The sequence below is a fragment of the Dermochelys coriacea genome, chromosome 15 (genome assembly GCF_009764565.3).
Source record: "Dermochelys coriacea isolate rDerCor1 chromosome 15, rDerCor1.pri.v4, whole genome shotgun sequence".
In the NCBI taxonomy this organism is placed as follows: Eukaryota; Metazoa; Chordata; order Testudines; family Dermochelyidae; genus Dermochelys; species Dermochelys coriacea.
In genome coordinates, this window is record NC_050082.1 from 19,134,163 (window position 1) to 19,148,310 (window position 14,148).

At 41.7% G+C, this 14,148-nt stretch overlaps 1 protein-coding gene across 8 annotated transcripts in view; it reads right to left on the minus strand.

Moving 5' to 3' along the window:
• Positions 1-1,248: 1,248 nt before the first annotated feature.
• Positions 1,249-14,148, minus strand: part of EP400 (E1A binding protein p400) — a 68,523-nt gene continuing 55,623 nt past the window's right edge. For 7 of the 8 annotated variants that reach the window (XM_038373297.2, XM_038373300.2, XM_038373295.2 and 4 more), the window contains 6 exons: positions 13,655-13,864; positions 13,121-13,316; positions 8,068-8,198; positions 7,208-7,369; positions 5,842-5,919; positions 1,249-3,713 (listed from right to left, as the gene is read on the minus strand). In XM_038373297.2, the coding sequence (XP_038229225.1) occupies positions 3,441-3,713; positions 5,842-5,919; positions 7,208-7,369; positions 8,068-8,198; positions 13,121-13,316; positions 13,655-13,864 (1,050 nt within the window). In that variant the 3' untranslated portion in view covers positions 1,249-3,440. The remainder of the gene's footprint in view (positions 3,714-5,841; positions 5,920-7,207; positions 7,370-8,067; positions 8,199-13,120; positions 13,317-13,654; positions 13,865-14,148) is intronic. The other variant, XM_038373296.2, reaches the window with a different exon arrangement.

The following is a 14,148-nucleotide window of genomic DNA, read 5'->3' on the forward strand; positions in this document are numbered from 1 at the left end:
GGCGCAGCCCGGCGGAGCCGAGTCCCCGCCCCCGCCGCGTGCCCCCGGGTAACCCCCGTGCCGGCAGCAGCCCCCTCCCACTGCCCCTGCACCCCCGGAGCCAGGGCCAGGTGGCAGCAGCCCCCATCCCAGCTGCAGTGCTGCAAACACTCGTGATTTCCCCATGGGGCTCCCGCTGATTATTGCCCTTAAAGCCCCAGCTCCCGGAGTCAACCCTCTCCCTGCAGGTAAACGTCCCGATTGGGATTATACACATCGGTGTTAATTTTTATATGCATTAGTTCTGCCAGTCCGAATTAACATTTAAAAAAAACAGGCAAACCCCTGGACAAAAATGTCTTTCCCCTGCCAAGAGCAAAGTACTAGCAGTCAGTAAAAAGAACAGGAGGACTTGTGGCACCTTAGGGACTAACACATTTATTAAAGCATAAACTTCCGTGGGCTACAGCCCACTTCATCGGATGCATAGAATGGAACATATAGTAAGAACACACACACACACACACACACAAGGTGGAAGTTGCCATACAAACTGTAAGAGGCTAATTAGTTAACATGAGCTATTAGCCGCAGGAGAAAAAAACTTCTGTAGTGATAATCAAGATGGCCCCTCTAGACAGTTGAGAAGGTGTGAGGATACTCAATTTAGGGAAATAGATTCAATATGTGTAATGACCCAGCCACTCCCAGTCTCTGTTCAAACCCAAGTTAATGGTATCTAGTTTGCATATTAATTCAAGCTCAGCAGTTTCTCAATGGAGTCTGTTTTTGAAGCTTTTCTGTTGCAAAATTGCCACCCTTAAATCTTTTACTAAGTGGCCAGAGAGGTTGAAGTGTTCTTCTACCGGTTTTTGAATGTTATGATTCCTGATGTCAGATGTGTCCACTTATTCTTTTGCGTACAGACTATCCAGTTTGGCCAATGTACACAGCAGAGGGGCATATATCATGTGCATATCTACCAATGTGATATATGCCATCATGTGCCAGCAATGCCCCGTACTATATGTTCCATTCTAGGCATCCAATGAAGTGAGCTGTAGCCCACGCAAACTTATGCTCGACTAAATTTGTTAGTCTCTAAGGTGCCACAAGTACTCCTGTTCTTTTTGCCGATACAAACTAACACGGCTACTCTTCTGATAGGGCACTGGATTTTAAAAGTAACTGACTGCTATGCATTTTAACAAAAAAAACAGTGAAAGTGTATTGAACATTATTTACCCTACATAGTACTGAAATGACAGATTGTTATAAAAATGTACACTTTATTACACCTTCAGGTAGGATACATCACTATTCCTTACAATCCTACTGATCAAGTACAAATATTTATGTTCATAAAGTATTTACAGGTAGATTGACTTTCTAACACCGTCTTGGGAGAGTGACAAAGAAAAAAAAATCTGATTTTATCTTCATTAACTGACCTTAACAACAAAATTGCCTCTTTAGACACTGAATCAGATCAGCACATTGATGTAGTCAGCAGTTTTTTCCCAACTGTTGGAAGTGTTCCCCCTTTCAAGCACATAAGAGCTGAACACTTGAAAGTAAAACTGGGGCGTACAACTTCTAGGCAATACTTTTGAATGAGAAATACTGTATATGCTGTCCGTTATCCTGATGTCATTGTATTTTAACTATTCCACTGCCAGCTTTATTAGTTTGTGTTACAGAGCTGCTAATAAAGATTAGCTAATGGCCCTGGCTCAGGTGCAATCAGGGTAATCTAAAAAATTGTTCACTAGTTTGCTCATGTACAAACTTAGTAAAAAAAAATTCTACAACTTGAGAGTCCAGGCAAATAGTAAGATGCAGGAGAAAGGAAGTAATGAGATTAAAAAAAATATCAAAAAAAAAATCAGGAACTCGGCCTGACCCCAGTGTTTATATTCTGGATCTTAACTGATGACATATATCCTACTTAAAACAGAGGAGCTGCTTATGAATTCTCTTATTTAAGCCATTTATGCTACTGTTTGATACCAATAACTGTATATCTATAGAAATCAAAACAAAAGATATACATATGCTTTTTCTTTTTTAATTAAATTCCCCTCCTAAAATATTGAAAAGATTACAGAATGGGGGGGGGGGAATCTTTTTTTAAAAAATATCAATTTTAAGAAATGGAATATTACCATTTTCACTGAATTTCATGTCTGTGTCATGCAGTTTTGTGGCCAAAGTAAAACAAATCTATTCATCCAAGAGATTTTTGAATCCTCTCTTAGTGCTGTCAAACAGGCTTTTGCAGCATTTCCCCTCACCCAGTTCTATGCAGCTTTTTCCCTCATTTGTTTGATAACAATAAGGCAAACTGATGTGGAGGAAGAGTCATCCAAAATACCCACCTGAAGATACATTCATCATTAGCTTTAGTAAAAGAATAGTACAAAAGTTAGATCTTATTCTTTACACAATTGAAGAATTAGTCTTAGATTTAAATTTTCTATTCCCTACTCCCCCAAGCTGAAAGATGAGTAGAAAGTACTGAACATTTAAACATGTTGCAAAAGCAGAATTAAACTGATGTATTAAACTCCATCTGTTCACGATTTTCTGATTTCAAAGTCCCATAAGAAACAACTAAAGGCCATTTGTTTAGAGATACCAATTAAACAATTCTTTTACCAAAAAAAAGGGGTACACTTTAATACACATCTACTATCAATACAGTATTCAGCACATGCCTAGAATATCCATTATTTTAAAGTGAAGTATGAGAGTGAGCGCACAGGTTGGGTGCTTCAATAAACTGTACACAGAACTACTAACAAACATTTTAAAAGACTTACAAAAATGGAGGATGAAACATGGTTCTTTTCTTTTTAATTACAGATACTTACAAATTTTCACATTTATTGGCTAAACTCTGCAGGGAGAACGTCAAATATAATTGGTTTTTCTGAGGGATGATCACCTCAAGTGAGAACCACATGCAGCTTTCACAGCCAGGTGGAAAGCACTCTGCTACACAAGTCACACTTAGTTCTTGGTATGGCTTTGTAATGGATATTAAACGCTCATACACATTACAGCAGAGGACTGCATATTCTTATTGGCAGTTATACAATATATTACACATGGATGAACTTTACCAACATTTAAGGGATATCACCATTTTTTGTGAAGCTAGGCAGAAATTAAATGTAAATAACATTTGCATCGTATGGTTTGAACAAGCACAGAAAATAAGATCTTTCTGCTGGGGCAGACTGCGCCTCGTATAAACTTTATGAGCATTTTCTGAAGTTTTTTTTGTTTTGTTTTGAGAGTTTCCATGTCAAATGTCCACCGCCAAAATCCTTCTGTTAAAAAATGAAAGGGATTTATCTTCATTTGGATGGGGATCTGCAGAGAACCTGCCCACATTGCCATGGCTTAGCAAACACAAAACATGGTATATCCATGCTTATTTCAATTTAATCATTAGTTCAACTCGGTTTGGTGGGTGCCTTCAATCTGACAGTAGGTGTCCTCATTTGCACTTTTGCTTGCTGGTTTTGGGCTTCAGACGTTGCTGGTGCCTGGGCTGGGTTCTGTACACCTGGGGCCTGAATTTGGGGAGATGCTGTTGTCACAACTTGCTGCTGTATCAGTTTCTGCTGGACCACTTGAGCTGTAGCAGTTGTTGCTGGAATCACTTGGACCTGTTGTTGACCTGCAGTCGTCTGAGACAGTGTCACAGTTTGGGGCTGAGCCTGAACCTAAAAATATGTAGGTGACAGGAGATGAAAATGTGGTTCAGCATTAAATACCGAGGTCTTCATTAGTATTCTGCACCACAGTACAGCAGTTTACTTGGTTGGATGTTCTTACTTCTGACTGACAGGCAGGTGAACCAATCACAGTAGACAGATTTTGGGCACACACACCGCACTAGCTCTTCCATTTGCAGTAAGGAAAGGAGACAGGGTACCTGTAGCTCTGTGCATCCCAGCTAAAAGTCAAGATAATTATCACCCAGCCTTCTTGCAGTGGGTCAGAGAGCATTCTCCCTTCGCCCCCCACAAGAGAGGTGGGGAGGTTATGGTCATTGGATAGTCAAACATTCCAATGCTGTTGTTTCCTTCAGGTGAAGGAAAGCAGGGAGGGGAGGAGAGGAGAGGGGTTGGAAGAGATCAAGGGAAAAGCATCAGCCATTGTGGGTAAAGCCACTGGAGGTCCCTTGCCCATCTTTAAAGAAGGCAGTGGGGACAGGGGGCTACAGCAGGCAGTCTCTATCCCCACTTGAGTGAGGGAGCCTGGTCCTAGCACCTAATTTGCACAGCTGTGGCCACTGCAGGGAGGTTTTCAATGTTCTCCAGCTTGTCTATCCATTTTGAGATCACAGGAATGAAAATGGAGGAGCAACATCAACTGTCACTGCCTTCATCAGAGGCAGAATGAGGAGGGGAGAAGTGAAGCTTCAGCAGAGTGCCCAAGTCTCACCATGAGAGGTTCAGCAAGCGCCCGGTCAGTCAAAGAGGAAACCCATCCATTGTGAAGTGTTGCATTAAGGGTGCAGATAAATTGTAAACATTCAAGGTAGTATTTTCAGAAGTGTTTAGCACTGGCCTAACGGTGCTCCCACTGAAATCAATGGTAAAACTCCCACAGCTGTAAAATGGGGAGAAGGGTGCTTACTTCCTTTGTAAAGGGCTTTGAGATCTACTGATGGAAAGTGCTTTATAAGAGCTATGTGTTATGGATTGGGAGCAGACTTAGGTCAGCACTGATCACCTGAAAATCCTACCCTTAATGTTTAGGTCTGTTGAAAAAGAGTACGACATGTTTATTGCTAATGTTCTGAAAGCCTTTATTCCGAACAGTTTAAAGTCAACTATCAGCTACTCAGGGCTTGTCTACACTTACCGGGGGAATCAATGCACGGCAATGGATACATCAACAGTCAATTTAGCGGGTCTAGCGAAGACCCACTAAAATGATCGCAGATCGCTCTCCCGTCAACTCCTGTACTCCACCTGAATGAGAAGCACAAGGGGAGTGGACGGGAGAGCGTCTCCTGTCGACATAGCGTAGTGACCCCGTGGTAAGTAGATCTACGTACGTCAACTTCAGCTTCGTTATTCACATAGCTGAAGTTGCGTAACTTAGATCAATCTCCCCCCGTAGTGTAGACAAGGCCCTTAGTTTTTAGTTTCCTCCTTATCTGCCTCATCCTTGCTTGCCCCATTCCATTCTGTGTTGCACTGAATATTTCTTTGTTTTCTGTGAAGCACCTGGCACAACTTTGGCCACTACAAAGTAACAAACAAGCTTGTAATTCTATTATTTTCTACTATGTTTTAAATAGAACAATCACCGAGTTGGCTGCCATTAGCTCAGTTCTCTTCCTATCCATCATCATCTTTGATTACACATCATGACGAACAGGCACAACTTTTAGAAGCTCTCCTTAGCTCCAGATGACATATGAGAAGCTGGTTTAGGCTCATCAAGAGTAACGAGAAAACAGCAGTTGATCACATACCCAGTGACTGCAGTTTTACATAAGAACGGCCATACTGGGTGAGACCAAAGGTCCATCTTGCCCAGCATCCTGTCTTCCAACAGTGGCCAATGCCAGGTGCCCCAGAGGGAATGAACAGAACAGGTAATCATCAAGTGATCCATCCCCTGTCACCCATTCCCAGCTTCTGGCAAACAGAGGTTAGGGACACCGTGGAGGCTAGGGACACCGTTTTAATTTTTAGGAAAGGAAACGAAAATACTAGGTATTTTACAAATTTTACATACTGTACATGGGAAAGAAAAATACATTTCTCCAAATAAGAAAACCTGCAATAGATTGTGTATCTTCTGTTGCGTTCAGCCTGAGTGCCCCTTCCTTACCTGTTGGGAAACTGAAACCATCTGCTGAATATTGGCAACGGTTGCCTGTTGTTGGACCACCTGTGGAAGCTTTGCAACCTTTAGCAGCATGAAATAGAAAAGAGGATTAGAGAAAAATGACAAATATCTTGTAGATATTTATTTTCTCTATACACGTGGTAAAATAGCTTAGGATGGGTCTGGCTATTATCAAGCCACAGCATTATTTAAAATATGCTATTAACTAACAGTCCTTTGGAATGCCCATCCCAGTGCCATTGGACTGGGTAGTGTGGCACTCTGTGGTGGTGTTCTTTTTTCATCAAAAGCTTTAGGACTATTGCACTGAAGAAATCTTTTGGGGCCAAATTTTCCAACCACACCTTGTATATGTGAAAAGAAAAGGAGTACTTGAGGCACCTTAGAGACTAACAAATTTATTTGAGCATAAGCTTTCGTGAGCTACAGCTCACTTCATTGGATGTATATGTGAGACACTGTTGCTAAGCCATTGAAAAACTACAGCAAGGTTAGCATCCGATGAAGTGAGCTGTAGCTCACGAAAGCTTATGCTCAAATAAATTTGTTAGTCTCTAAGGTGCCACAAGTACTCCTCTCCTTTTTATAGCAAGGTTAGTAATTCCAAAGGGTTGGATTGTCACAGCCCTTATTTGATTGTGCAGGGGAATAAAGCTTCTTTCCCTCTTTAATCTCCTTGCTTGCCCTGGTTAGATAGTGAGCTAGCTGTGCAGAGGAGAGCAGGAGCCACCTGCTTGCTACTCCCCACTATATGCAGTGTTGATGTAGCTGTGTCGGTCCCAGAATATTAGAGAGACGAGGCAGGGGAGGTAATATCTTTTACTGGACCAACTTCTTAGAAGAGCTCGAAAGGTTGTCTCTCTCACCAACACAAGTTAATCCAATAAAAGAGATCACCTCACCCACCTTGTCTCCCCTTTGCAAACAGGTTGGCAGGAAGGTGATGGCAAATGGGAGTAGAACCAGGGCTCTACTCCACCTCTTCCTATCACTAGTGAGGACAGCTTGGTGGGCGAGCAGCATGGAGTAAACTGCTTGACGAAAAGGGTAATGTAACTTACTTCTCCCCAAAAGCAAGGAAAGTGTGAGGGAGGAACCATGACTCTCCAAGTCACAACTCATTCTCTGATCTGCTCCTGGGTACGAGACAGAACCCACAGCAGACTACAAGGTTGCAATCCCACCCAGTGAGTTTTACAACTACAGCCAATTTTTAAGAACATGTAACTAGTATTGAAACGAGCAGCTAATAAAACTCTAAGCTGATTCTACTGCAGTAAGACTGTGGTCTTTGCTACTTTCTAGTCACACAGTATTAACATCAAGGGGAGAAATTGTATCCCTGTACCTGTATCTGTGCTTGCACTTGCTGGGTTCCACCAGGTTTTTGGGCCTGGGAAATTGGAGTTGTCAGGAATTGGGTTTTAATGGCTGGCTGTGTACTATAGGTAACTTTCTGTTGCTGTGAAGTCTGCTGTTGGGCTTGGACAGTAACTTGTTGAGCATTTATCTGGAGCAGAAAAATAAGAAATCAGTGAGTACAGCTTACTTCTGAAGAACAAATATATTGCTAATCACTTTGCTACAGTAATTAAATGTAATAGGAGATTATCTATCAGAGTTAACTATCAGAGTTAATATCCAGCAAATGAGTATTGGTGAAAAGCCTATGCACACAGAAGAGAAAACATCTCTAAAACACTATACAATTTCAGAACTTTATGCAAGAATCTGCAAACTCTAACTTATAATAAAGGCACTTTGACACTTTCCTCATTGAAAGCGAAGTCCATGGTAAGTTTGAAGTTTCATAAAGTAGTCAGTTTTATGATATTATTGTGCAAAAAGCATGTGGAAAATTTAACTGGTGAAAATTCAGCACTTTTCCATATTTGACTATATTGACCGCCAAACCTTTATTTATTTATTTTTTTAATTGAGTTTTGGGCATGAAAAATCAAACCAAACAATTATTTTTTAGGAAAATGATTAAGTGCCCAAAGATAGAGGCTTATAATAAAAGTGCATTCTCTACCAGAATTGTAGTTTCATAAGTCAGTCTTATGGGAATATATATAGCCTTCAGACCCACTCACCGCAATTTGAGCTACAAAAGTCTATGAATAATCTAGATAAGTCAGTAACTGGAAGACTTCAGCCACAGATGCTGTCACAACAATGCAGAGAAACAGCAAACAAAGGAAATACCTTTTGCTGTACAGTAGCTTGACCTTGTGCGACCTGGGGCTGGATGGCTTTCTGTTGCTGAGCTGTTGGATGATGCTTGAGTTTTAGCAGCTGTTGGACATGCAGTGGCTGTGCCACTACTGTCTGTCCTCCTGCAAATTAAAAGAAGAAAAAAGAGGAGTCTTCATCTTAGCGTTTCTGCTAAGTGTGTTTAAGGAGTGCTTAAATCCCACTGATCATAGTGTACAGAGATTTATGCTAAACTTTAAGCACATAAGTTAAATTGAATTCATTAGGACTTCTCACATATTTAAAGTTAAGCAAAAGTCCTTGCAGGATTGAGCCCTAACAGTGCCTTTCTTTCCAGCTGGGAGTGCGGTAAGAGACAGTAAACATGCAGCAGCCTTTTAAGCAATAGAATCTATCTTGCCCTTCAGACAAAAGTGAACATTATAAGCATATTCTGTGAAATTAGCTACGAAGCATGTGTGTGCCATCACCATCACTGATATTAAAAGAGATGTGGTAGTATATGCCATTGTATCTAAAGGTAGGATTAAGCAAAATTTCACCGCATTAGTATTATAATACCCTGTTAGAAGAATTTTTTTACATATCGTACTAGACACTGTTCTGAAATGAGTATCTGGTACAGAAATATCAGTTAAACTGAATCTCAGCTTGCTACTCAAATGGCTTTTAACTCTATTCTTAATTAAAGACTATTCTTCTTACAGATTGTGTGATTACTATGGTTTTATACAGAAAATCTGTTCACCACCTATTCTTAGAGGGATACTATCAACTTCAGTAAATATAAGTGCAAAGTACTTCACCTAGGAAGCAAAAATCAAATGCACAACTACAAAATGGGAAATAACTGGTTAGGTGGTAGAACTGTTGAAAAGCATCTGGGTGTATAGCAGATTCCAAATTGACTGATCAACATGTGATGCCGTTTCACAAGGCAAATATCATTCTGGGGGGTATTAACAGGACTGTCATTGCAAGATGCGAAAGGCAATTGTGCCCTGCTCTACTGGCATTGGTGAGACCTCAGCTGGAGTACTGTGTCCAATTCTGGGCCCCACCCTTTAGGAAAATAAGTGGACAAATTGGAGACAAGACATTAATGTAGCCAGAAATAAACACTGAAAATCTGTTTAAAAAACAACAACAGAAACTGAAAACCAGAATCTCTAATTATTTGTAATAATTAGGACTTTGTCATAGATCTCAAAGCACTTTACAAAGAAGGGTAAGTTTCACTATCTCCATTTTATAGGTTGAGATCCTGAGGCCCAGAGAGATTAATTGACTTGCCCAAGGTCACACACCAAATTTGGGCCACAACTGGAAACAAAACCTAGCTATTCTGCCTACCAGCCCTGTGTCTTGTCCACTGCTTTGCTGATGGGCATGAACAGTTTGCCATCTCCAACCTTGCACACACATTTCCTGCATTTCTTTTAAACTAGAGATTAAAAATGTAGGTCTTGGTTTGGATCCAGATTTAAAGTTCCTCCCAAAGTTCAGGTCTATTTGGATTTGGGGATCTGGTCTCACATTAATAATTATTAATTATGATTATTTTAAGGAGATGTATTTTAAGGAGAAATATCACTTCTCTTCATATCCCTTCAGTTCTTTTCTTGAAGGCCAGAATGTCAGGCCATGACTACACTAGACATCTGCCATCATAGCTGTGTGAATTGGGTGTGAAGAAGTGTGACGTGTGTCTGACATAGCTTTGCCATCAAAAGCCCGGGTGCAGACAATTTTACCAGCAAAAGTGCAGTTTTGCTGGTATAAGCTGTGTTCACACTAGGAGCACTTTGCTGGTATAGTATACTGGTATATCCAGACCAGCAAAATGTTCCTAGTGTTGACATGGCCCCAGAGCAGCAAGAGGGTCCATAAATCTGTTGGCTTTTGCAGGTATCCCTCTGGCCAATGGCTATCACTGCATGTAGTTATTTAGCAGATTTTATTTCTCTTTTCCAGTAGAGCTCTATGAGGACTGACATTAATTATGCTCCAGTGGTCACATGAACATCCTGACTGTACCTCCTCTATGCATCAGATGTGCTTCCACATCACCCCCATCGCAGACTTAGGGACAGCAGGCTTTTGGACACAGGAGTCCAATCCGATACCCACTGAAGTCAATGGGAGCCCTTCCTTTGACTTTAGTGAGAGTTAGATTGGGCTCTTAAAGTGGTCAAAGCATGAGCAGAGAGAGATGGTGCTGCACTGTTCTTCCATGATTCCAAGGAGTAAGGCCAGATCCTCAAAGGTATTTAGGGCTCCGAACTCCCATTGGATGTTAGGTGTGTTATATACCTTTGAGGATCTGCCCCAGTTCTCACCAATGGCACAGCATGGGAGTAGGGTTTTGGGGGAAGAAGCAGTGCAGGGGCAAGGCCTCGGAGGAAGGGGCAGTGCGAGGGCAGGAGTCTTGGGGAAAAGGGACAGTGCAGAGGGCGGGGCCCTGGTTCAGAAGCTCATGCCCTCCCCCACCCCCCTTTAGAAAGCTTCTGTTGTTCCTGACCCAAGGTGCTGACAATCCATGGTGATTATGGAAACCAGTAGGTTATAGGGGGTAAGAGGAGTGGGGGGCACCATCAGGATCTGATCAGGTAGGCAGCTTCTGGAAATGTCTACTGGCTCAGGCTCCACAGGTGAGATAGGCAAGGGAACGCCTGGTTTGAGCAGCCTGCCATGAGTTAGGCACTAACCAGCTCAGCAGTGTCAGGGCTTAGGCAGCATTGTGCATGTCCACTGGCAGATTTTTAGGTGCCATGGGGACTTAATTGGTGGAAATTTAATAGGCTTTTAGGGATAGCTAGCAGCTGAGTAGGATTTTGAGGAGCTACATTTCGGACCTAGGTGGCTAACATGGCAGTTAGATGCCTAAATCCCTTTGTTGGTCTAGACAGAGGCACTTATCTGAGAATTTGGTGCCTAAATACCTTTAAAAATCTGGCCCTTTGTGCTTCACCCAGCACAGCAAAGCCACCATGCTATTGCAGGGAAGATCTGAAAGGGAAAGGCGATACAGATCAATTAGAAGTAACAGAAGAGAAGGACCTTGGTGTATTAGTTGATCATAGGATGACTATGAGCTGCCAATGTGATATGGCTGTGAAAAAAGCTAATGCGGTTTTGGGATGCATCAGGAGAGGCATTTCCAGTAGGGATAAGGAGGTTTTAGTACAATTATACAAGGCACTGGTGAGACCTCACCTAGAATCCTGTGTGCAGTTCTGGTCTCCCATGTTTAAAAAGGATGAATTCAAACTGGAGCAGGTACAGAGAAGGGCTACTAGGATGATCCGAGGAATGGAAAACTTGTCTTATGAAAGGAGACTTAAGGAGCTTGGCTTGTTTAGCCTAACTAAAAGAAGGTTGAGGGGAGATATGATTGCTCTCTATAAATATATCAGAGGGATAAATACAGGAGAGGGAGAGGAATTATTTCAGCTCAGCACCAATGAGGACACAAGAACAAATGGGTATAAACTGGCCACCAGGAAGTTTAGACTTGAAATTAGACGAAGGTTTCTAACCATCAGAGGAGTGAAGTTTTGGAATAGCCTTCCAAGGGAAGCAGTGGGGGCAAAAGATCTATCTGGCTTTAAGATTCTACTCGATAAGTTTATGGAGGAGATGGTATGATGGGATAATGGGATTTTGGTAAGTAATTGATCTTTAAATATTCAGGGTAAATAGGACTAATCCCCTGAGATGGGATATTAGATGGATGGGATCTGAGTTACCCAGGAAAGAATTTTCTGTAGTATCTGGCTGGTGAATCTTGCCCATATGCTCAGGGTTTAGCTGGATCGCCATATTTGGGGTCGGGAAGGAATTTTCCCCCAGGGCAGATTGGAGAGGCCCTGGAGGTTTTTCGCCTTCCTCTGTAGCATGGGACATGGTTGACTTGAGGGAGGCTTCTCTGCTCCTTGAAGTCTTTAAACCATGATTTGAGGACTTCAATAGCTCAGACATAGGTGAGGTTTTTCGTAGGAGAGGGTGGGCGAGATTCTGTGGCCTGCGCTGTGCAGGAGGTCAGACTAGATGATCAGAATGGTCCCTTCTGACCTTAGTATCTATGAATCTATGAGTGTCCAGAGGAGAGCAACAAAAATGATAAACGGACTACAAAACCTGGCCTATGAGGAAAGGTTAAAAAACCTGAGCATGCTTAGTCTTGAAAAAGAAGACCTGATAACAGTCTTCAAATATATGTTAAGGGCTGCTACAGAGAGGACTGCGTTCAATTGTTCTCCATGTCCACTGAAGGTAGGACAAGAAGCAGTGGCTTCATCTGCAGCAAGGGAGATTTAGGAAAAACTTTCTAACTAGAAGGCTCTAGAGAAAGCCTAGAACAGCCTAAAGCTCTAGAACAGGCTTCCAAGGGAGGCTGTGGAATCCCCATCACTGGAGGCTTTTAAGAACAGATTGGACAAACACCTGTCAGGAATGGTCTAGCGTTTACTTGATCCTGGCTCAGTACAGGGGAATGGATTTGATGACTTCTTTAAGTCTCTTCCAGCCCCATATTTCTAATATTCTATAATTTAAAAAGGAAATCATACTTCTGTCTGAAAATTCCTTACCTACGATTGTTAAAAGTAACACCAAAGATTACTATAACTAAAAGGTTACATTTACTTTTCTCTGTCCCCCTGGTTAATTTTGTACACTTGACAGAAAATCCAGCTGAAGTTATGGGAGTCTTTCCATTAACTTCAATGGGTTTTAGATCAGGCCCTCTGCACATAGACAAGTTTTTTTGATTTGTATTATTTTTCCACAGTGCAGCAGGAAAGAGAAAAAACAGTTTAAAAATAGCCAGATGTGACTGCAAAAGCACAAACTTCCAGGCAAATATAGTACTTGAAACGTTTTAACTCATCTTTAAAGTAGACTAAATTTCAAACTGTATCATTTTAAGTCTTGAAATGAGAGGGAGAAAGCATCTTGTACTAGACATTATTTGAGGTGCCACAGAATTTTTTTAAAGCACAACTTTAAATGACATTGTATTTCAAGAAGCATAATGAAGTACCTGCTGCTTTCTGTGGCTGCCCAATAGCAACGCTAATTCCAGCAACCGTAACAGGGAGAGTTGTAACTCCTGCAGATGACACAACAGCAGCTGGAACAGACACCACTGGAGGCTTTGCCAAAGTAACTTGTGCGGCCTGAGGTGTTTGGGCCTGGATCTGTCCTTGTGCTTGAAGCTGGGAAGCAGGAACACGAGTCTAAGCAGCAAGGAATCAGGATTATTGTACAGACAAAGAATATCTGGTGTATTTAACTAGGTCATTGCAAGATAACTGTATGTTCAAAAACTAAGGACCTGATTCTCATTTACACTAAGACCCCTTTACACTGCTCTAACAACGTAAAGCAAGCTTAAAGTGGGCTTAAACTACATTTACAATTCACTTTACGTCTTCTTTATGCTGCCAGAGCAGTGTAAAGGGGCCTCAGTGTACATGAGAATCAGGTGCTAGATTCAGATACAACATCTCATTCATTTTAACCAGTGTAGAACTAGCTGTTTAAGTGAATTTTAACTAAGTGTATGGCAACTTACAAGACGAGCAACCTGCAGGTTTGTCACAGTGGTGCCTGTAAGTACTGCTCCAGGCCGTGGTGCTGTGACAGCAGTAAGTTGTTGAGTTTGCTGCTGCTGTTGCACTTGTACTTGTGTTGTCTGTTGTTGGGCCCCTGGCTGTGTCTGCTGCTGTGTTGCTTGCTGCTGAGGAAGCTGTAATTTCTGTTTCTGCAACTTGATCAGCTGCTCCTGAAAGTATAAACACTTGTATTGCTTTCAATTTCATTATTGATTTTAGGAAAGGCGGATATACCTCCAGTGGGAGCAGACTTTGAAACTTTAAGCTATGGGAGTTCTCCTGCCAGTTTTGATCAATGAGCAATGGAACTAAGAATGTAGCTCCTTTATAGTGTGGCTCTCCGGACAGCAAATACCTAGTGCTTATTTACTGTTTTACTTCATGGAAGTACTTAAAAAACTTGAACTAGTTAGCATGCCCTGTGCTTCCATGAAATTTTAGTCTCACTGGCAGT